Source organism: Tiliqua scincoides, chromosome 1 (assembly GCF_035046505.1).
Source record: "Tiliqua scincoides isolate rTilSci1 chromosome 1, rTilSci1.hap2, whole genome shotgun sequence".
Lineage (NCBI taxonomy): Eukaryota > Metazoa > Chordata > Lepidosauria > Squamata > Scincidae > Tiliqua > Tiliqua scincoides.
In genome coordinates, this window is record NC_089821.1 from 171,437,228 (window position 1) to 171,461,131 (window position 23,904).

General features: G+C 41.2%; 1 protein-coding gene across 1 annotated transcript in view; it reads right to left on the reverse strand.

Moving 5' to 3' along the window:
* DST (dystonin) overlaps positions 1 to 23,904 on the reverse strand; it is a 312,958-nt gene that overhangs the window by 42,663 nt on the left and 246,391 nt on the right. The window contains exons 70-80 of the mRNA XM_066612418.1: positions 23,095 to 23,298; positions 19,459 to 19,690; positions 18,903 to 19,129; positions 18,551 to 18,673; positions 16,275 to 16,376; positions 11,989 to 12,090; positions 9,696 to 9,869; positions 7,861 to 8,016; positions 5,330 to 5,527; positions 4,077 to 4,205; positions 736 to 906 (exon numbers count right to left, since the gene is read on the reverse strand). Of these exons, the coding sequence (XP_066468515.1) occupies positions 736 to 906; positions 4,077 to 4,205; positions 5,330 to 5,527; positions 7,861 to 8,016; positions 9,696 to 9,869; positions 11,989 to 12,090; positions 16,275 to 16,376; positions 18,551 to 18,673; positions 18,903 to 19,129; positions 19,459 to 19,690; positions 23,095 to 23,298 (1,818 nt within the window). The remainder of the gene's footprint in view (positions 1 to 735; positions 907 to 4,076; positions 4,206 to 5,329; positions 5,528 to 7,860; positions 8,017 to 9,695; positions 9,870 to 11,988; positions 12,091 to 16,274; positions 16,377 to 18,550; positions 18,674 to 18,902; positions 19,130 to 19,458; positions 19,691 to 23,094; positions 23,299 to 23,904) is intronic.

A 23,904-nucleotide genomic window follows, 5' to 3' on the forward strand; every position in this document is an offset into this window, starting at 1 on the left:
ACCTTACCTGGGTGGCCTGTTGGTGCACGTGCAGGCCTCTGGCCATTAGCACCTACAGTCCCACAACAACGGTGCATCTTTTCTGGTGCCACACCTGCACTTACAGCAGCAGATCAGGAGATCCACCACCGTAAGCACTTAATAGGATTGGGCTACTACTCATTTATGCTCTTTACAAGGATATTTGTACATCAGCTCCCTCAAGATGCTATTCATAGTTTGACTCAGATTAATGGTTTAGTTTTGTTCAGAAAACAAAACAAAACAAAAAAAAACCCCCAACATCAATTCCCATGGAAACTATGGGCTATGAGTAAGATGCTTTGGTTGAAGTATGAGATTGTTTCCCAAAGGACAAAATGGAGACCTCATCACTTAAAATCTTAAAGAACTGTTACATACAAATTGCCAGCAATAAAATTAAAGCATCAGTTCCAAGCTGACAGGATGATGGACCGGATGGTTAGAAAAGATTTATTCATTCCTTGGGTCTGTGACTTGTAGATTGCAAGAGGACACATTTCATTTTCAGACTTTAGATCTAGTGCCGTATGTTTTATTGATCTACTATTCGATAGGAATACTAGTTTGTGACATTATTTATCACTTAAGATTCTATGGATCCTTAATGCTCACTAAAAGGGTTTTTAGGTCTAGTCTACATCAAAAACAATCCCATCTTAATGTTCCTAAACACATCTCAAAGCACTTCCCCGTGTTCACAGTAAAACATACTTTTCTTTCACTGAGCTTTGTTTCTACCGATTCCCATTTTTCTTTAAGGTTATTTATGTCTTGCTCAACATTTGTTTCAACAGACTCTGGGCATCTTGCAAGCATCTGTAGGCCCTTCTGCATCAGAGACTTATATGTTTCTTCTTTGGCTTCAAAGGCAGTACAGAGTTCCTAATCAAGGCAAAAAACAAACAACGCTCTAAATCATTAATGTATAAACAGTTATTAGAAAATGTTAGTCTCTATACATTTCACATTTTGCATAAAGAAAAAAAAAATAATGGGAGTTGAATGAAGAGTGTGCAAAATCTTCAGGCAGTGTGCATATGCACCAGACCTCATGAAGAATGTGTGCAGCAAGTGCCATAAACACCCTACTGCACACCAGCTACACAAGAGCATTCTGCATTTCCATACCAGGGGCCTAAAGCCAAGAGCTATGGCTGTACATATGCCAGTTCCATCACTGATCACTGGATCAGTTTCCCTTTGGAAGGTTTCCCTTCATTCTGTAGGTTTAAGAAGTAGCTTACAGTTCATATAAAATGAGTTATTATAATATTAATTATTATTAATAATTTTGTGGGTCCACGCTACCACATGGTTAATTATTAATAAATAAATAATTATTAATTATATAAACAACTATATTAATAGTTGGGTGAAAATGTTACTTAGATGAAGTTTGATGGAAATGAATTGTGATTTAGTGATGGAGTTGACTAGAATTTAATTGGGCATATGACGCTGAATTATTTCTTTTATGCAGTATAATTTCCACTGATGATGAATGCAATTTAAGGCCCAAATCCTAACCATCTTTCCAGAATAGGCATAGCTGTGCCAATGGGACGTGTGCTGCATCCTGCAGTTGGGTGTCACTCACGGAGGCCTCCTCAAAGTAAGGGAATGTTTGTTCCCTTACCTCAGAGCTGCATTGCCCTTATGTCAGTACTGAAAAGCGGGTTAGGATTGCGCCCTAAATCTTGCACTTAAGAAGTGGCTTATGGTTGAACCAAGGCCTTATAGAAAGCAAGAAACCTAATTTATTACTCATGCTTGTGATAGTCACAGCCATGTGGCCTGTAGCTTCTTCTTCTCCTAAACTTCCCTTGCTCCTAAACAACCACTCAGTCTTAAGTACATTCTGATATCAGCTTAGCTGAGTCAGCTTCTTCCCTTCACCACTCTTCTTTTGCTCTGCTACACACACAAAGATAGTTTTCAAAACATCAGCCTGTCTGGATCCCCAGGGGAAATAGCCACCTGCCCAATCCTCCCCCCCCCCACACACACACACAGACCCTGCTGTGTTTTACTCTCACGGGGGGGGGGGGGAATTTGGGAGTCTATAAAGTTTAAACCAGCTAATCAGATCTTGGGACTGAATTTTTATTTTTTAGAATTATTCCTGTTTACAATAAAAACGAACTGAACAGCTGGAGTCAGCACAAGCTGGGTTCCACCCAGGTCAGCAAAATGTCAATGGTATTCTGGACAGGAGAGGGTTAACTCACCAGCTGTTCTAGCTCTCTACTGTCAGGAGAGAGTTAAAATGAAGTCATCCTGAGCATAAGTTAACTCATACCATAGAGCTGTTTAGTCAGTTACTGTTATTTTTAGCTTTGCCTCTGATCTCATGTGTACATTTTTGGATGTTTGTCTCCTGTGTTCTCTCTTCTTCCTTTGTGTTTCAATAAACCTTTCCCTTGTTTTGAATAAAATGTCCTGCCTGAGTCTTTCAACCAGAGCACAAGTGCCTCTCGCATCAAGATCTCTCAAATGCATGCTATCTAAGAGTGACCTGTGTGGATGTGAACATGTGATAGGAGTTTGCAGGAAGGGAACATCAGGTGAGGAATGCCTCTTCCTCTTCCACTCTGCAGAAAACGCAGCACAGTGGCTGCTGGTTGAAAGGCACCTCCTAGGCTGGGAAAAAGGGTTCAGATTTAGAACATAGCCTTAACTACATTCTTGGTGGCAGCAGCAATCTACAGTGTGATATTTGCTTTAGCTTAGACACTTTTAAAACATATAAACTAAGGCACACCATAGAAGATGGTAAAACTGCTTTATTTTAAAACTTCCTGGCTATATCTCCATTCTGATTTCTCAGCCTATTTAGTGAATACTATACCAGTGAATGTGATATGATTTTATCCATCATCTGAGCAGTCTTATTCAGCAGATACACACTAATGTATAGACATGTATATGTGCTTCGTTTGCATAAGACAAGCTGCTCAGTTTACAAACTGCTACCCTCTCCCCAAAACATGCCAAGCTCTAGCTGCGAACACAGTTTACTCCCACAACTATGAACTCCTTCTTTAGGCTGCAATCTTGTACATGTTTTTAGTACTATTAGATGTTACTTATGACTATAAGGCAGAATTCCCAAACTTGGGTATCGTGACACCCCAACCAGGGAAGCCGTGTCTCTGTCCCCTTAAGGGACAGGGCGATGGCGAAGTTAGTTATAAAAGACACGACTGTGCCGCTGCCAGGGATAAAAGGTTGTTGTTGTTGTTTTAAAACTTACAATTAGCAGCGTTGGCCTTCCGGATGGTGCAGGGAGCACACAGACCCTTTGCTGTGCTCCCTGTGCTTCAGAACAACTAAAAATAGCAATTGAGACCCACTTCCAGTTTTACAATTGCAAACTGGAAGTGGGGCGCGATCACTATTTTTAGTTGTTCTGAGACGCAGGGAGCATCACAGTTGGGCCTGTGGGCTCCACACACCCCCTGGAAGGTCAGCACAGCTAACAGTAAGTTTTTAAAAAAAAAAAACAACACTTTTTATCCCTGGCAATGGCACAATTGAGATAATCATGGCACTGCCTTTACCCTCCCCCATCAGCACTTCTGTCTTCTGTCTCTGTGCACTGCTAACTGGAGTTATATAATGAGTGGAGAACGGAGAAAGTTCTGTGATCTCTGGCTAGCTTTTCCTTTAAAAACGAGATTGTTTTGCTGTTACAAAGAGCAAAACTCTTTACTTTGAAGCTGTGGGTAAATTAAAAGGCTACTGGGGCAAGGAAGTGGGATAAAAAGAATTCAAATTATACAGGAGAACTATAAATGTTTCTAGACTTTGTAGACGAAGACCAGAGCAGCCAAAAATACTCTTAAAATCTGTTTTCCCTGTGAAATAGTGCTGAGGACTGCTCAGTCATAAATATGTACCATTCAACCAGTTTTGCTACATGGTAATTTACAAACGAGTTTTCTCATTAAACAACCTTACAGGCATTTCACTGTGTAGAAACTGCAAATGTTTGACTATGAATGGCCACAAAGCTTCCAAATTAGGACCATCTGCAATATTAAGATCCTTACCATATGGGTATTAAGCTGCTCTCTCGCAGTCTCTGGTAAACCACCAACAGGCTTCGATGCCAAGAGCTGACGTTCAGTTTCTGTCAGCCATTGTTGCAGATCTTCAACTTCACCATGGAAACCTTGGGCCTAAATGACACATCACATCACCACAGCACTTCAGAACATATTTCAAAACTCCAACTTGCTACATTAGCTAAGAGGCAGCAAAAGTGGAACATATTAAATGAGAGTCAAATTCTTAAAAAAAACTAAAAGAAAAAGAAAATGTGATTAAACCAGATACACACTCTGGGGTCAAACTGAAAACTGCATGTATCATGACACGTTTTTGACTGCAGAAAGATAGAAAGCAGAAAAGAAAGTAAGGTTGGGGGCTTAAACTGATATTTATTACTTCTGATTTTTTTAAAAACATGGAAAGTTTAAGGAACATGTTTTAAGTAAGATGTAGTTTGACATTTATAATGAGAAAACAAAGGTTTATACGTTTTCTGTTATTATTTTTATTTATTATTTTATTTTTCACATTTTTATACTGCCCTTCCTCCAAAGAGCTCAGTGCGGTCTACACAGCTGCTCCCCTCTTTTTGTCCTCACAACAACCCTGTGAGGTAGGTGAGGCTGAGAGAAAGTGACTGGGCCAAGGTCACCTAGGAAGCTTCATGGCTGAGGGGGGATTCAAACCTGGATCTTCCAGGTCTAAGCCCACCTCCCAAACCACCACACCAACCTGGCTTGGCACACTTATGCCTGAAGATCTAATTAAGGACTTGGAAAAACAGACAAAAAACAGAACTGGGCAATATAGATGGTTAAAAGGAATACAGTGCAATACTTTGTATTTCTACTTAGAAAGAAGTTCAAATTGTGCAAAATGGCTTACTCCCAGGAAAGTGTGTATATAGGCCTAAAGCCTTACAGCCCAATCCTATGCAGGTTGCCCATGCCATGGTACAGTAGCACTAAAACAGCCATTGCTGTAACTCGTGGGGCCAAGGAGATAGATGGAAGTCTTCTTGGGGTAAGGGAATATTGGTTCCCTTACCCCATTTTGTTAATACAAAAAAAGTGCAATCCAGATCAAGTTAACCACTTCTAAATTCCTCAAATTTCAATTACAGGAAGCTAAATGCATGCTTAACTTTCTAACTGAAACCAAACAACTTCAAAGTGCTTAACTGGTTAGATTTTGCTCAACTGGATGAATTTGGTGCAAGTGGATTTTGTTTTCTTCGATTTCTCATACCTACCTGGATCAAAGCACTATCCAACTGTTGTTTCCTTTTTTCTGTTTTTTCCAAGACATTTTGCCACCGCTGATTCAGAAGTTCCAGCTTGCTTTGTAGATTGCTTGCTTCTTCAACAGCACTTGACTGAATCAGGTCATTTCCTGCTTTCTTAACTGTTTCCACAGTGGACTGGTGAGCTAAGACATCATTTTGCAGCACCTGCAGTTACAAATGTGTCAAGCCTTGCCATATTTTTAACTTCTTAATTTTATCCAGGTGTCCCGACTAGCGCTATCATTTCAATGCTCATTTTCACCCTCATTAACTGGGCAAAGAGTCACCTTGTGAACTGGTGATTCTCTTATATTCAGCAGAAGGACTGCTCTATTAGTTGCAGCCCAGTACTATTTCCAATGGTGGTTACTGAAGTCTCTTTCTAGATTATGAGGCCTTTGGGGACAGGGAACCATTTTTTACATTTCTTTTGTCATGCAAACGGCTCTGTGAGCTTGTTTTGCTGAGAAGCATTATACAAGTATACTTAAATAATAATAAAATTGTACTGACAGAATTAAGAAATAGTGCAAGTTTTAGGGTCTGCCCAAGGAACTGAAACTTTAATTCTTATTCATACTTTATTACACTGCACATCAATTTTGCATTTTTCTTTACTACCATAAAGTCATCATACACTTTTGATTCGTATGACAGTTAGTCAGCATCTTATGCAAGGGTTACATTCCGAGGTTGGTACATTTGGGGGGGCACGTTAAGACGAAGTCCTTTTTTGTCAAAACTCCCTTAAATCCAACAAATACATACTGTCTCGTTAAGAACTACAATTACAGTATGAGAGACATGCAGAACTGAAATGACTGAAGCTTCATCCTCTCATTTCAAGATTACTCTAAGGCAAAAACAGAGCAAGTCTAATAGTGGGGAGGAATGCCTGCACTATTAAAACCAACGATTTTCAACCAGTGTGTCATGACACACTGGTGTTCCAAGAATGGTCTGCAGGTGTGCCACAGGAGTTTGGGGGAAGGTCATATATTAGTAGGACCATTGGGGGATGGGAACCCCTGGATGGCACTGCGATGTGCCTTGTCAAGTGTCCAAAAACTGATGGTATGCCTTGACAATTTTAGTACCTTCTCAGTATGCCATGAGATGAAAAAGATTGAAAATAGCTGACTGTTGTTTTCCTCTGTTTTCTTTTGGAGGACCCCTAAGCGTGTCCACTTGAATTTGCACAAGTTGACCGTGCTTAAGATGTGGCCCAACTGTATAAATAATCTGTAGTCAAATTAGCACATGGGCCTACACACATTTTGTCATCTTAAAAGTTAGACCTTCATTTGGATATCATATTTCTACCCTGCCTCTCTCCCCCTAAGAGATAGGACCCAAGGTGGCTATGTGGGGTGCTGAATCCAAAAATGTATTGGTTTTGCCCAGATGTCTCAAGTTTTGAAGGTACAGCATAACCACCTTATATGCTGATTCAAGCAGCTTCCTCTTGAAGAAACCATGGCATCTGCAAAACTAGAGCCAATAGTACAAAACCAATGCCATTTTTGGATTCAGCATCTCAAAAATATCCTAAATTGGTTCAAAAAAGTTTTTTTCTTCTTTTTGTAGGCCTTTGTTACCTTTCTAAGGTTCCTCACTCTGCTAATATATTTGTTAGAATTATATTGTAATGGCTGATACAAGGGTATGACATAATAGGAGAAGGAGTGGTTTTAGAAGTCAGCCAGGTTGGCAATGGCCAATTTAAATAAAATGCTACTCATACGCAGTCCTTGTTGCAATCAAATCTTTCCCACTACTGCATCAATGGTAATATACATCCCATTCTGTAGGCTAGTGTATATGGTCAGGTGTGCTTCTGTGCAATGTACTCCCAAGTTCCTACGGACAAAGTCCTGGGTAAAATATGTCAGTTGAACTGGAACATTCAGTTTTTATATTATGACACACTTTCACTCCCCTATTACAATGAAAACATGTAAAAACTAGATTATGTTTCATAATTTTAAAAAAATGTCCAACTATTGTATTTAAAAATAAGTGAGCATTTGACTACAGAAACAGATATCACTTTTCGTTTCCTTTCTGTTGATGATCTTTTGGACAATGACTACTGCTTGCCAACATACTGATGTTTTTGATGATCACAGAGGAAGTCTTACTCTGCTATCATTCTCTAGAATGGAAGACTGAATGAGCAGGAAGTACAAAACAGCATGTGTTTGCTGAACCCTTTCTGTACCTGCAGTTCATTCAGTCAGTCAGGATATCTGTACTGTAACTTGCCAAGTCAACATTTTTAATCTTGGAGATTGTCTGAGCCATAGATAACTTAAAACTTAAAAGAGAAACGAAATAGCAATATTTTGTATTAGCCATTACAATTTCTTAAATGCTGTACATATTGATCCTCAATCTGGATTCACGAGAAATAATTACACCAGGATTTGTAAAATTCTATATATTCCCACAATATAAGATCCAAATAGAACTAAATCTCAGAACTACCCATTACATACGTGATGTTTGGCCAGTTCAATTTCAATAGCCTTGGGGTCACCACCCACAGGCTTCTGTTCATTCAGCAGGTCTTCGGTATGCGTCAGCCATGTCAGCAACTCATCCAGAGCATGCTGGAACTGCCCCAAAGCTAACAAAGCACCCTCCAGTTTATGCTGTGAAAAAAAATGAAAAGCATTGCATAATGCAAAGCAACAAGGGCCTTTGAGCACATTTAGCTCAATTAAACCTGAAACGAATGATTTCAATAAGGAAATGTCACTCAGACATGAAAGTCATGGTATTATTAGAAAGAGTTCCCTAGCTAATTCAAGTTCCATTGCAATCATATGTTTTTAGAATGTTGTACCAAAGTGATTGTAATGTAAGAGTGATTTTATCCTCTTGGCAAATCTTCATCTTCAGTTCACAACAAACCTGAGAAATAGGTCTGTCTAAGAGAAAATAACACGCAAGAGGTCACTTACAGCCCAAACCTATGCTGTAACTTCTGTCTTACTCAGAAGTAAGTGCCATTATAGTCAATGGAGCTTACTCCCTGGTAAGTGTGGATAGGACTGCAGCCTTAGGGCCCAATCCTATCCAACTTTCCAGTACCAATGCAGCCACAATACAGCTCCCAGGTAAGGAAAGAAATATTCCCTTATCTTAAGGATGCCTCCATGACTGCACCCCTCCCCCACTGCAGGTGCAACACACAGTCCATTCCTATGGCTGTATCAGTACTGGAAAGTTGGATAGGACCAAGTCCTATGTGAGCTTCCTGGTTGGGACAGGATTTGAAACTGCTTCCACAACACTGAAGCCAACAATCTTTCCACCATGTACCTCACACACCTACTTTAATGTATTGGTGTAGCAAGCTGCAGTTAAACCCTGACACTAAACATATCCATTCTCTCCCTCTCCCCCGTTTCCTGTTTTAAATTGCTTTGGACTTAAATTTCCTTTGTTTAAAACATTGCTATTGTTGTAGCTATTATAAGCCACCTGAGGGGGTGAAAGGGCAGATGAATAAAACATCAAGATGCCCCTGTGTAGTGGCTCATCACATGGAGTTTAAGATTTATGCCACCAAAAACACTTCCACTAAAAGGTTAGCAGTGGTGCAAATAAAATATCTCAGTTCCTGTGGTAAAATCCCTACACTCAAATGGCTTGCCACATGGAATCAACTGCTACCAGAGGTAAGAAATACCTATCAATAATGGCATAGGGGCCCATATGTTGAATTACAAATACAGGTGTGCCCTGGTAACTGCTGGGGTTCCATTCCAGACTTTCCCATGAATATACGAAACTGCAGATACTGGGGACACCTTTAAAAAGATAGGGGAAAGTTTTAAAAACCTTGGTAAAACAAGATTTTTTAAAAAGTTCCCCTATCCTTTAAGAGGTATCCATGGATAACAGAAACTGTGGATGCCTGCGACAAAATATAAGTAGCCAGTCTGATAAGATGAGAGAAAAATATTAATTATTAGTGTAAACAGACATATAGCAAATTCTGAAGGCCTAATGGAAACTTAGGAGGACCCTAAACCAAAAGGTTACACATATTTGTTGCATTACTTCATTCTTGTTTATTTATGTATTACGTGTTTAGAAAGGTATGGTTACAATGGTTGTGCTGCTGCATGATTGCAAAGCAAACAGTATAACCTAATAAAAGAGATTGCTCAGGTACAACCACTTTGTAAAACAGAACAAAATGGCATGATCATTAGCTGAAATACATGAAAGTTATACTGTCAATGACCGCACAAGCATTTCATCTCAACGTAAGAAGGTACATTGCCACTCAAGGTATGTTTTTAGTACATTCTCCATTTACCTGGCGGCTAACAATTTTATCTTCCAGGCTTTCCCACAACAGCTTGAGTTCGGACAATGGGTCTTGTACAGTGTGCTTATCACTTTCCTCTGTCACTTTCTTCAACAACAGCTCTGCTTGATGGTTAAGTCGTTCCATTTCGATCTGTTGCTGATAGGCTTCGGTCTTAAATTGCTATTGAAACAGAAGAACAAAGCTCAAAGATGAATATTGTCTAGAAAGAACCCTACAGGATGCTCCACTACAGTGTTAAGACATAGGTCATGTAGAAAACATCCAGCCTCAGAATCAGAAAGATTGCCACCAAAATTCTGATAATTGAGGTACATTTTTTTTGTTTTTAATTAAAACCTGAAGTGCATTTTTTTGCACTTACAGCTGAAATGCGTTATCAAATCAATGTATAAACAAAAGAATTACCTGCCATCAGATGACCCCACCCCCTGTGTTTCTGTATGAGTCAATCTTCTGGATATGCTTCTTCTAAGGGCAGGTAATTCCGCTTTGTTTCTCTGCATTGAGAGTGGTTGAATGATTGAATTACCCCTGATTCAGGAGTGTGGTAACCCACTCTCAATGGAGGGTGTCTGGAAGAAGGCCAGAGCACTTAGCCATGCATACATACAGGAGACAACCACTTTGTATACTTTGGGCTCAAAGGTGACTTGAATGTAGGAGAGCCCAATACAAGAGAGGGTTTACAGTGACCAATCTTGTGATCCACCACCACAAGTTCTCTTAAGGCACCACAAAAGCTATTGTGGTGTTGTGTGCTTCAGGCCACTGGTACAAACAGCCAGAGGCCCCGCATGCATGTGAGCAGCTCTCAGACACTAAAGCAACCGCAGGTAAAATGGCAGTGGGTACAAGTGCAGGAGGTGGAGAATTTACAGAGGATCAGGGTGGGGAGAGGGATGGTTCAAGGGTGGGATGGGGTGGATCTTAGTGGCACTAGCACCAACAATCCCAAGATTGTTTACCTTATTAACATACTGTATGATCATGTGCAGACCAGTAGTTTCCAAACTTTTTAGACTGGCGCTGCCTCGAGTATAAGGTCATTGGCTGCAGCTCTACATTAGGGCTACAATCTTATACATTTTATAGGGTGGCAGGTTTTTTGCAAGGATTCCGTGGCTCCCCTACTGGTTTCCACAGCTCCCCAGGGAGCCACAGCTTACAGTTTGGGAACGATTGGTGTAGAACAACAACAGCCACAATATTCTGTAAAACCATCTTATCCTGGGACAAATGGACAAGAATTCAATTTGCACACTTGGAGCTTATTGATGATTCACAAAAGGAGGATATTTAGAAAATTCCCTCAATCTTCAGCAGAGCCTGAAATCCAGTGGGCGTTCCCTTTAACGCTTCATGAAGTTTGCCTCCCTGTAACCCATTCCAGGATGGTAAAAGGAAGAGCTTTAAAATGCTTCCTGCTTGGGTTGGGACTTGCCTGAACAACATGTCTCTTGGCTTTGGTTATGTTTTCAGTTTGCTCTTTGGTCCTGACTTTCAGCTCATCCTCTTGTTCTTGGTTCTATCCTGGCTGCTGCCTCTAGTTCAAATCTGATAGTAATGCACCACCTACCCCTTCCCATTCCCCCCCACCCAAAACCCCCAAGATCTAATTAGAGGCATCCTTGTTTTCATTTTTAGAGTCATTTTCTAAAGGTACTATTCAGCCTTTGACAGATAAGGCTTGAATATTGGTGGGTAAAAATTTCCTGTTTATTTTTCCAACTTGTCCACTTCTGTTTTCCCACACAGTAACAGAGTGGATCACCCTGTGCCCTGAAACAGGACATCCCATACCATCTCTGCTTCCTATGTAAAACACTCAACAGCATCCAGGTATTATGAATGGAGTGAGTCATATTTCCATTCCAATTTTGCTTTTAGAGTTGGCTGGGGATTTTTGCTTCATAGTCCAGTGGGCTCTAGTGGAAATGAAGTGATTGCTGAATGTTTAGGAATAATCTATGGTATCAAGAATGACAGACTTTGCAGGAACTTGCACACATTCCAAAAGGGAAGTCAAGTGTCATAAAAGGAATTGATGCTGTGGGAAAAATGAGCTTGAATTTTTGTTGCTGTTGTTGTTAAAGAAACTCACAGCTAACCTGTGGGGGAAACTGATGTCTTAGTGGTTTCAGACATACAAGAACTGCAGATTTTAAAATAAGATGTTCATATGAAAATAATTTACATTTTCTTGCAATGAATGGAAACACAATCTAGATGCTAAACCTTACAGAAAAATATGAAAGAATAACATGTTCATATTTCATACCTTCAGTTCTTGTGTTTGCTGTTTCACTGTTTCTAGGTCTGTTCCAACTGGTGACATTGAAGCTAATTTACTGCCCGCAATATCTACCCAGTCAAAGATAGCCTGTATAATAAAACATTAAATTAGAATAATGTAATTAGGGGTAATAGTAGCACAAAATTCTAGAACATATTATTAGTACAATGCTGGGTACAGTAGAAGTTTGCACTGAGCTTTCCTCCATGACAACTTGATCGCATTCACCCATTTCCAGGGATAATGAGGGCAAATATTGGGTTGCATCCAAAGGTTCCTTTGGAGGAAGGAGCTTACTTCAGTGGAGGACTCCTTCCCCCAGGGAAAGTAAACCTTGGGATGCAAACACAATGTTTATTCTAAAAAAACCAGGTTATGAGTTGAAGCATCAACGTGTTTTCCAGTACCTTAAAGACAAAAAGCTTCACTGTAGCCTAAGCAACCCCACAATAAATCTGTTAATTAAAAAAATCTTTGTTTCTTTTATGGTCAAAGACCAATACGCTCTAGAACAAGGGTGTCAAAGATAAGGCCCGCGGGCAGGATCCGGCCCGCAGAACCATTTTGAAAGGCCCCCTGAGCTTTGGTGGAGTTCTGGGGCTGCCCTACCCCCGCGCACAGCTCTGCAGCCGGAGAGAGTTCCCAGGGCTGGAGCAGCCATGTGTGGCGTCCCTGGCACTTGGTCATCCCTCCAGCTGCGAGCCGGCTTTGCCCATGGCTAGAAGGGGTGACTGAGGGTTGGAGCACCCATGAGTCAAGTGTCATAAAAGTAATTGATGCTGTGGGGAAAAACTCTCCCGGGCTTTGGTCGTGGCCAGAGGGGGTCTGGGAGCAAGAGCCGCTGTGCGTGGCTTCCGTGGCAGGTAGGTGGGGGCTGGGGGGGCGACTGGGAGGCTTTGCTGGCTGGCGGGCAGGGGATGCTTGGTAGTGGGATGGGGGCAACTGGGAGGCTTCACTGGCTGGCGGACAGGGGATGCTTGGTGGTAGAATGGGGTCTGGTGTGGAGTGAGGCAGGGGATGCTTGGTGGTAGAATGGGGTCTGGGGTTGGGTGAGGTAGCAGAGCATGGGGGAATCCGCAGCTTTTTAAAAAAACAGGAAGTGATGTCACAAGTGTGGTCACTTTCAGGTGCCACACTTGGAGTTTGGCCCTCAGCAGGTGCCATGAATCCAATGTGGCCCCCAGGATGAAATGAGTTTGACACCCCTGCTCTAGAAACTGGAGTCGTCACTAAGTGTATTTTTTAAAAACGATGTTTTAAGACACCTCAAGTTTTGCAAGAGTGATGGCAATATGAAACATTTAAATAATAAATAAATAATATTTGAAGTCCTGAGATGCTTTGAAGACTCAGAGCAAGACAAGGAACCAGTCTCCCAGTGACATATCAAAGAATCAGGATGACTGGAAATGGAGCAAAAGCAGCCAGACTTTCATAACATTTAAGGAGCTAGAGAGCAAAGGCCACTTCACTTCTCATTAATGAGGTGTGAACTGCCAGAGATTATGCATCCGTTATGCCTGAACAACTGCCTTCACACTTCAGCTCCAACTTGGCAGCAAGTATTCCATTTAAGAGAAGACATGTACTTGCCCAAACATCAAAAGAACTTCATCTCCCTGATAAAATCTAGGAGTTTGTCTACTTAGTCTTAATGGGAAACTATTCCACATTTCCTTGAAGACTGAAACATACCCCACCTTTCCAAGTGTCTTCTAGGTAGCAGCTAATACAAACTGGAGGCAATACAGCTCAAAAGCTAAGGGACAAACTGCTAATCTAGATTAAGGGGCAAGATAGTGGTGTAGCAAACAGGGGGAAGGGGTGGTACACCCTGGGTACCACACTGGAGTGTCTCATGAGGGGGGTGCCACTTCTTTGTGTTTTGATCCAGTTAGGGATCACTTAAAAACACTAAGAGGCAGTGAAGGTGTGAGGAAGGGGAAGGCAAGGAAGAGAGGGCAGCCAGATTGCCCTGCCACTTCCTTCCCCCTGCCACCTCCTTCCTTATGCTGCAGCCACCTTTTAATGTTTTAATGAAACACTAAGAGGAGGCGGCAACACGATCTGCCTGATGTCCCCTTCTTCCTCCTTCAGCGACTCATTGAGCATTCAATGAAAGAGGAAGGGGTTGGTAGCCAGATCACAAAGCTGCCATATTGTCCTCTTCTGGAAGAACCCAGACGTGATGTTATGACATCGCCACCCCAGGTTCTGGGACCCATAGCTATGCTGCTGGGGCAGAAAGACCATAATCAGAAAGAGTCCTTCTAATCAAATAAAACTTTTGGGCAAATACTTAAAATAGGAAACAATGGAAGAAAACCATGGGGCGTGATATTGCCCTGCCTGCCTCTTTAACATGCTATCCTGGACAACATGGAAACAAAATAGGAGTTCTTCCTGTATCAACTAGAAACTGAAATGCTGTTTTTCCTGCACCACTGAGTTAATATCAGCTTATGCACATTACATTAAATACTGCAGTTTTTCGTTACTTTAACTGAAATATTTTGGAATTCTCATGAACAAATGGGAGAATCAGCACAGAGAAGAAAAATGTGTCTAGATTTTAATTAACTTCTTATTCTATTGCATAGCTTCTCTACAGACAATACTTAAGCTCCAAAGCAGGGACCTCATAACGACAGCAAGTGAGAGTCAGTCTTACATGACAGATTTAGGAAGGTCAATGAGATAACACAAGAATTTCTGAAAATGTAAGATGTCTCACTGAATGGAATCCAGTCTTCTAAGATGATAGTTAGACCTCACCCCTAACAATTAATAACTGTGCTTAAATCACAGAGAAATACATGTGGACAGAAATATAGTCACAGGCTCAGTTAAGGTCATGGTGTCACAATCATGTGAGAAAAAGTTATAAAACTGAGCTTCAAAGCTTGAGAAACGAAAAAGCAAAGATTTATTGAAATAAAAAAGTTAATAACATTGATAGGTTTGATCCATTAAGCTAAATTGGATATGTAGTGCTTAAATTGCACAGTGGGGGACAAAAAGGAGACTGAAGTTGGAAATTTAGATTAATGAGGTTTAACATTTTAGCTCTTTGCTCTGCTTAACCACTGATCCCATTAAAAACCCTATTTCAAGAACTCTACAGCTAAACAGAGTGACCCTATTACATACCCAGTGTACCTGAACTATAACTTTCAACTTCTCAATAGGTGGTTAGGAAGTTAGGAGCCATAAAATGTGAAGATATTCCATTCTAGACATGCTTCTACTGGAGATAAATGTTGTGTCAACTAACATGACACACAGTCAAATTAAAATATATGTAATCACCCAACTGGGTCTTCAAAGTATAAAACGTAGGACATAACCACACTAGATTTTTTTTCCTTTTTTGTTTATGAATCATCACAGTGACCATATCCTTTCAACAGGGTGTCCCTTGATCTATAGACACAGCCTTATTGTCAATGAGAAATGATCTTACATGTGGTCACGAGAAAGAAAAGCTCTTTCATTTCTGTAAGGAAAAAATATGATTGCAGGCAGCATAATACATAAGGGAATTTACTTTTCAATGGCAGTGTTACTCAGAACTCACCCACTGTAATCAGTGGGTTGAAACTTCACTTCATCTGGACTGTAACCAAAATCATCTATGTAGTTTATTTTGCTATTCCAAGTTGGGGGAATGTTACGGCACAGTGCAGCAAAAGTTACTTATGTCCTTTGATTTCACTGGAAGAGTTAAGGAGGTACTTAAATTTGCTGCTTAAATCAATGGGACTTGATCTTGGTGATTGCTAAACTGCCTTCTACCCAAGGTCATAGGAAGGGAAATACTATTTAAAAAACAACATAAATAAAATGCACAGAATAAAATATCCAATAAACATACCATCAAATTAGAAGTGCCCAACTCTACCAAAAGCCAGTCAAAACCACAGGGTTCCACAAAAGGCACAGGCTTGAATTTTACCTGTGAGCACGTCTCTATGAGCCCTCATCATACAGACTTTGGTACACAAATAGGGAAAAAAAATTTAAGGTAGTGTTCTCAATGGATCCTAAGAAGCAAGAAAGAAATTCCTACAGGAAATAGATGAGGAGATTATCTCTATAGTATACCGGTAGGTTAAAACCAACACTTCCAGCATGTTTGCAATCAATGAGGACAATGAAAAGTTTGGCCTCACTGCCTGGTTAGTGAAAAGTTATAATATTTTTGAAAAACTTTTATATAATATTGGAAGACAGATGCAATTCTCTCCCCCCTCCCATTAAAATAACCTCACCTGCAATCCATCTTGATATTGAACAGCAGCCTGCATTGCTTCTTCAAGTTTGTCAACACGCTCCTTCCATGTTTTATTTAAAGCATCCCAGGCAGAATTTAGCTGCATTTTAAAAAGAAAACCAAATCAAGTAAAGACTGGAAACAAATATCTACAAATAGCTACTTAATCTAAGATGGAGATCAAGAGAAAATTTACATCTTTATTGATGCAAAAATTTGGCAAGAACCTTCACAAAATTTTCCCGGGACAAAGGAAAATATAAAATATAGCTGGTCATTACATATAGCTGGATGTGATTTTATTCTTTTAATATTTATATGTTATTATTTTAAGACTGTTCCATATTGCGTTTCGGTGATGTGCTGTTGTCTGTCTCCTATGACTCTATAATAGTGCTTTGTAGTTGCCCTCATCCAATTTATTGTTTAATATATTGTACATTTTTAGTCTTGAATTGTAATCACCTTGAGCATTTGCTCCAGCATAGGAAATGCAGGATATAAATGAATGAATGAATTCCACAGACACCCTATGGAAAGTGAAACTAACAAAGCAAGTGGCTTTGCCCTTAAGTGGGCATGTCAAAATAATGGTTCTCTCACCCAAGGTTTTGTTAGTTTATTAATTCGATTTACTTTATGGCAGTGATTTTCAACCTTCTTCACCCCAGGGCAAACTGAGAAGATGCTGAAATTGTCAAGGCATACCATAAGCTATTTGATAACACAGGCCAACACACATTTTGCTTCCTTAAACGTTACACCAATTCCTGGGTATATTTGGGCTGCTGATTCAAAAAATGGTATCTGTGGTGTAGGCTTCCTCATGAGGAAGCTGCTTGAACCATTCACTAAACCATTCATTAAAGAGGCTATACTATATCTCCAAAACTAGATGTGATAGGGCAAAACGGATGCTATTTTTGGAATCAGCACCCCAAATTCATATCAAACCATCATAAAGTTTGGGAAAAACTTTTCTGACCCTCAATTTTGTAGGCCTGTGTAATTGACAAGGCACACCATGCTGCTGCTGGGGGGGGGGCTAACGTCCCCCAATGGCCCTAATAATGAATGACCCTCCCCTAAATTCCCATGGCATACCTGCAAACCATTCACAGCACACTGGTTGAAAATAGCTGCTTTAGGGGAATGTGGATCAGTGATAGAGCACAGGTACTGAACACAGGCAGACCGCCCTGTTACCTTTAGCTATTTCATTTACCTTACCCTCCCATCCAAATTATGCCTACCATTCAATGACTAGGAAGAATGAGTGTGGAGGATAAGCACAAGCTACAATCACACTTAACTTCATGGTACATACTGGTTCCAGGGGATAAACATTATTTAAAAATGAATCTTAACGGGCATGTTTTGCTTCACTCACCAAACCTAGATAGTCATCATATTTAGAACTGGGTGAACCTTTCTCCCAAGTTATAAGATCAATTTGGCTTGTGAGTTTTATTTTTATTGTCTTGCTGTAAAGCATGATGGTTTAGATCAGGGGTGTCAAACATAAGGCCCAGGGGCTGGATGCGGCCCGTGGAAGCTTTTTATACGGCCCTCAGGCTCTCAGCTGCTTAGCAGTGCTCAGGTGTTACTGCTGTAAGGGCAGCCCACATGAAAATTGGACTCTCCCATATCTTGAAATATGATCAAGATCTGTATTTTTTTCTTCTGTCATTTGCAGCTAATGAGTTCTTAAGTGAGAAAAAGTGCTTATTTTTGGTTATGACCTGTTTAATGACATCACTTCCTGCCTAATAACATCACTTCTGGCCCTCAGCAGCCACCATGAATGCTGTTCAGCCCTCGGTATAAAACAAGTTTGGCAGCCCTGGTTTAGATCATTTGTAAAATATATCTGGATTACTTTCTTATATAATTCCTTTACAGTATACCATAGGCTTCTCTCATAACTCTGCTCCCTGTGGCACACTACTCTAGAGTAAAGGCAGATTAATCTGCAGGGGAGGTCAATCTGCACCAACAACATGGTGTGGGGACCTGGTTAAACATGCAGATGATTCTATGTATTAGGGCAAAGGGTTGAACAACATGCTTCACAGATTTCTTCTGGTTCTGGAAACTGCCTAGTAGCTTTCAGAATCAAACCGAAGGTCTGTATGAGTTTTGCTGTTGACACCAGAGAATTCTTTTGTGGCAAGGCTTTAACTTAGACACCACATTTTAAGGACTTTTTCTTCTTCTTCTTGTCCTCTTCACTTCACAAGGTATTAGAAAAACATACATTTACATGACTCATACCTCATCTATGCTCTTTTTGACTAAAGGTTTGTCAGGTTCTCCACACGCAGCTATGAGCTCAGAGCCAAGGTTCACAACTGCATCTAGTTCTTCTTGTAACCCATCTACCTCTTCTTTGATAGTCTAAAAGAAAAAGGTAACATATTATTGTTTAGTAATACTGTTCAATATTCTTAAAATCAACATTCAGGGGTATCAGCTCAGATTAATGTACAACGATGTACACCCTACCTAACTTCCCTGGCGCAGATGCAGCCATACCAATGGGGCCCTTACCTCGGGGCTACATTTGTGGCTGCATCAGTGCTGGAAAGTTGGATAGGATTGGGCCTTCAATCAGTTGCCCACCTACCTCTGCTGCTTCTTGTTGTTGTTTAACCACTGAAGGGTCAATCCCTGGTCCTTCTAGTTCCCTGATAAAATCCTGAGTATCTTTAATAGTGGCTACAAGACCCATATGATCACACCAGAACTTCTCTGCTAGTTCCATAACATCAAGCAGTTTGGCCTCTCTTTCTTCAGTCAGGGCATGGATGTCTTCCCAGATGAAGATCATTTGGTCCAGTTTATCTTGCACCACTAAGTAGGAAAATATGCTATGTAGTTAAATGGTAGATGAATCAAGATCTGCTTCCAGTGAACTGTTCTTGAAAACTTTCACATGCACTCATCTTACAAACAAAGCTTGGCTTTCAAAATGTACACTTTAACAAACCCTTAAAGCATCCTTAAAAAAAAAAACAATTAATGAAATATAAAACCAGACTATTACATACAACCTTCAGTTCTCTTACCAAAAGAAAATCATACAAATTGCCAATTGGCATTAAAAAAAATATTGTTTATAAACTTTCTTTATTCTTAGTACCTGTACAGAGAGATGGTTTCAGTTCAACAGACTCTATTACCTTTAGCAGACATGTCCTTCTCGGCACCTTCTGAACGTGCAATCATTTCCTCCCCACGCTGTTTGAGTGTCTCATAGACAGGCTGTAGTTTTTCCAGATCTACAGACACATTTTTATTTTCACCAATCTGTTCTTTAATCTTCTCAACCTCAGCTGAAATGGATGGTGGCTGCCTCAAACGTTCCACAATGCGTTCTAGGCTCTCAATGGTAGAATCTATCTTGTCATGGAACTGTGCAAACGGATAAAGGGGGCAAAATTGGATGAGTGACACACTTAACGACAACATATAAACAGAATCAGGCCAAACTCAAAAAAGTTGTTGCTGATTTAAGAGATCTAAAACATTATTGTGCATATAAAGCTTCCTTTGTCATTTTCAAATGACCACATTTAGAGATTTATACTTCAGAAATACTATGAGTTGAGGCAGCAGACGTTTATGTCTCAATCCTGCTGTCTCGATCTTAACCTTGGGTGACTGAACAAAGGTGTCTCAAAAGAAGACACCAATTGCATTTATTCTGAATTTTCGTATATTCATGTATTAAGAGTCTCTTGGACACAATTTTAAATAATGCATTTCTTTCATCCTGCTCAGCAGCAATGTCAAATGCAGTCCCTTACATTGTTCAAAAATTCTGTATGACACTATAATGGCTTACACTGTTAGTCAAGCTTCTCTGAAAAATCCCAGCAAGTGTTTTAGGGCGCAATCCTAACCCCTTACGTCAGTGCTTTCCAGCACTGGCATAGCGGTGCCAATGGGACATGTGCTACATCCTGCAGTTGGGGGGCACTCACGGAGGCGTCCTCAAAGTAAGGGAATGTTTGTTCCCTTACCTTGGAGCTGCATTACCCTTATGTCAGTGCTGGAAAGCACTGACATAAGGGGTTAGGATTGAGCCCTACTGTTAACCAATCGTGTGGCAGTAATGACTGGACATAATACAGGAGAATGAGTAGTTGGATTCTAGATAGGCATGATCTGATGGCTATGGCATAGCAGTATCTAGGCACAATACTACAAAAAACACGATGGAAAAACACAGAACCAGTTCAGACAAAAATGGGTCAGTAAAACTCTTCACTCCAAAGACGAATAACACACTTTTCCTATCCTCATGCAAATTGTCATACATGGTGTGGACATTTATGAAGATGCCCAATCATGCAGACACCCAACCTGTGCAATCTTCTCCTCTTTTGTTTGATGGAGAAAAATAGCAAATCAGACAGTCATCCACACTATCAAGCATGGAGTGTCCATCATCTACCTTCTGGAAGAGGAGTATCCACCTCTCCAACACACAAAGATTCTTGCCAACCCAATATATGTTTAAAACAGGTCATAGGATAGCAAAGATACCAGAAGAAACTTATTCCTTCCTCAAGCTTTGCTGACTGAATAGAAACACGAGAATATAACAGAACAGAACGTTTTGTTCTTGGTAATGTAATACATAATATTAATAACTAGGTACGAGTTTTTATATACCGCCCTTCTGGTTATTGGATTACTCCTCTGACTTTATTCAAGGCAGTTTACATAGGTAGGCATTTCTAAATCCCTCAAGGGATTTTTACAAACATAGAGGTTCTCTCTTTCAAGAACCAACAACATTTCAGAATGGATCTTCCTGGTTTGGTCTCAATTCTGGCCTCCAGTTCTCCCATGCAGGCTGACAAGCAGCTCCATCTCTCATGTGGAGGGCAGCCAAGATGCTTCTTGCTCACACCAAGAGCAGGTGGGATCACTCAGCTGGGCTTGTCAGCTGCTTCAAGGTCTCGCCATTCTCAGCTGTTCAGAAAGCTGCCAGTGTCCTCGAACTGGCGACCTTCTGATGTTATGCTCTGATGTTATGTTCGGGCTAACAAAGGCTCTACTCTCTAGACCAGACCTCCTGCCTGTATATCAATACATCTACAGGCGTGCACCAGTCCGGAACCCCCCTATGGTTAAGTGAAACTGTGGATAGATGGGAATGAACCCCCCAACCTCTGGAGTGGAGGGAAGCTGAGCTGAGCTTCCCTCGCCTCCAGAGGGTCTTCAGAGCCCAGCAGAAGCTGTGCACGTTCACCTGCAGCCTCTGCTGGGTTCAGAATGACATTTACAGGCTGAAAAATGCTACTTATGGCCAAAAACTGGAAGTGACACTTTATGCCTTTAAAAGGCATTAAGAGGGCTTCCCCAGTCCTCCTAAAAATGTCACTTTCAGTTTGCAGCTGAAAACCGGAAGTAGTGGTTTTCGACCTGTAAACATCATTCTGAGCTCGGCAGAGGCTGCAGGCAGATGTGCGCTGCAGCTGCTGGACTCAGAAAATCCTCCTGAGGCGAGGGGTGCACGGACACAAACCACAGATAGTGGACCTGATGGGTCTCCTTGGATCTGTACCTGCTCCTCCTTCCCCCTTGCAACGGAATGCCCTGCTGCCAGCAAAACCTACCGCTGGGAGCTGTTGCAGCGTGTCCTTCGGCACCATGGCCCAGCAACGACTGCTGTTGGGCCCAGTGCCGGAGATGCACCTGTCTGGTACAAAAGTGCACGAGATAGGATCAGACCCCTCAGTCAGATTGGGATGGAAGGGCCCTTGTCCTTCCCCAATCATTATTAGTTAGTGCAAGCACACTAGTGTTGGCTACCAGGGGATTCCTGGCAATCTGAAGAAGGCTGGCATGTACATGCTAACTATGGGCCTTTTGGGATTGTTTTGGAGGGAGTGGCCAGGTCAGGTGCTATTTTTGGCACAGTCAGCAGCAGAAACCATTGCTGGGAGATAGCCTCTTAGATTGTCTGGATGACAAAGTCACTATTGGAACCTGATTTTATTATCTAGGGCTGTGGTTCCAAAATTGTGGGTCCGTGGCCCATGACCCAATTTTTGGTGAGTTGCAAAACTGATAGGTCAGATTAGGATATGTGCATCATGGGCTAAACAATCTGCTACTGGAAAAGGAGCACTGCTGCCCAATCACCATTATAGCCGCGGAGACTTGAGTGGCTGGTAACATGAAACTTTTTTTAAGGTGGTCCCAATGCTACAAAGTTTGGGAACCACAGATCTAGAGACAAGGTTTTGGAATTTTAATATTTTTAACCTTTCTTTAAAGAGCTCAGGATACCACCCAAAGTTGTTCTGTTCCTATCATCCACCTGTCTGTCCCCTTCAGTTTTATTCTCAGAACGATGCTGTAACGTAGGTTCAGCTGAAAGGCCATAATTGGTCCTAAGTCATGAAACCCAGTGAGCTTCTGTATAGCAGGAATGTGAACCTGGGTCTCTGTGGTCTAAGTCCACCTTGCTATCCACAGGGCTACCTTATTACTGGAGGATATTTTCAGAAAGGTTTTAAGAGTTGATGGTAAAATCAGAACATCTACCACAGAAATCTTTACAAAATAACCGTTATTAAGAAAATCCAATTCTGTTTTTGTCAGAAAACTTATTTCATCAAAATAAGACATTCTACCCCTGTAACAAGCAGGAAACAGAAGACTATGAACAGCAAAATGAAAATTCGCATACCACTGGGTGGCTTACATTCCTGATAAGCCCATTATGTTTCAAGAGTCTACTGACATAAGATAAGATCTTCCAGAGGGAATCTAATTGCTCTTCCAATATATAGTGTTACCTGGGTAGACTGAGAAATGGCTTCATCTAGTGCCTGGGCCTGCTTCTTGACATCTTCTTTAATTTGACTGTAAAGGGCATCAGCTGCTACATATTTCTCCTGGATTGAAAATCCTTCGGATGGGCTTAGCTCCAGAAGCTGGGGTCCAGTTTTGTTCATCTTATCTATATGAGGCTTGTGTTCAGCAATCAACTCTCGCAGTTGCTACAGCAAAGCAAAACACTTATCAGTATCTTAGTCTTATGATGCCACATTGTAGCTGTCTGTAAGACCAACACATCCAGCTGGCAAGGAAGTCTAAATAAATAGCCAAAGTAGAATACATTGAGTCACAAGTCTGAAGGTGACTGTTCCTGTTTCCAATTTACATGCTAGACCAAAAATTGGGTCTCAGGAATAATTTAGAAAGGATTACTTACCACCCAATCCTTTCCCTTGACAGTTCACAACATGCAACACCACTGTTAGAGAGTGCTGCACGTTATGGGGGAAGGGATGGGACACCAGGCAGCCTGGGAAAGGTAAGTAAGAATATTTTTTACTTACCCCTCTGTAGGCCGCCTGGCCTCTAATGGCTTTCCTTGGACCCACGCCAGTTATTTCGCTGGCATAAGTCCAAGTAGAGTCAGGAGGTGAGTCAGGTCAGGAAAAAGGGGGTGTAGGATCACAGTGTGTGCTGCTGCTACTGCTGCTGCAGGGATCATCTCCTTCCTGCCCCCAATCTGACCCAGTCTGTGCCCTGAACCACCCAGAATCCTCCCCGAACCACCCCCGCTGCTGACCTATCTGCTCCAGCATGCGCTCAGCAGC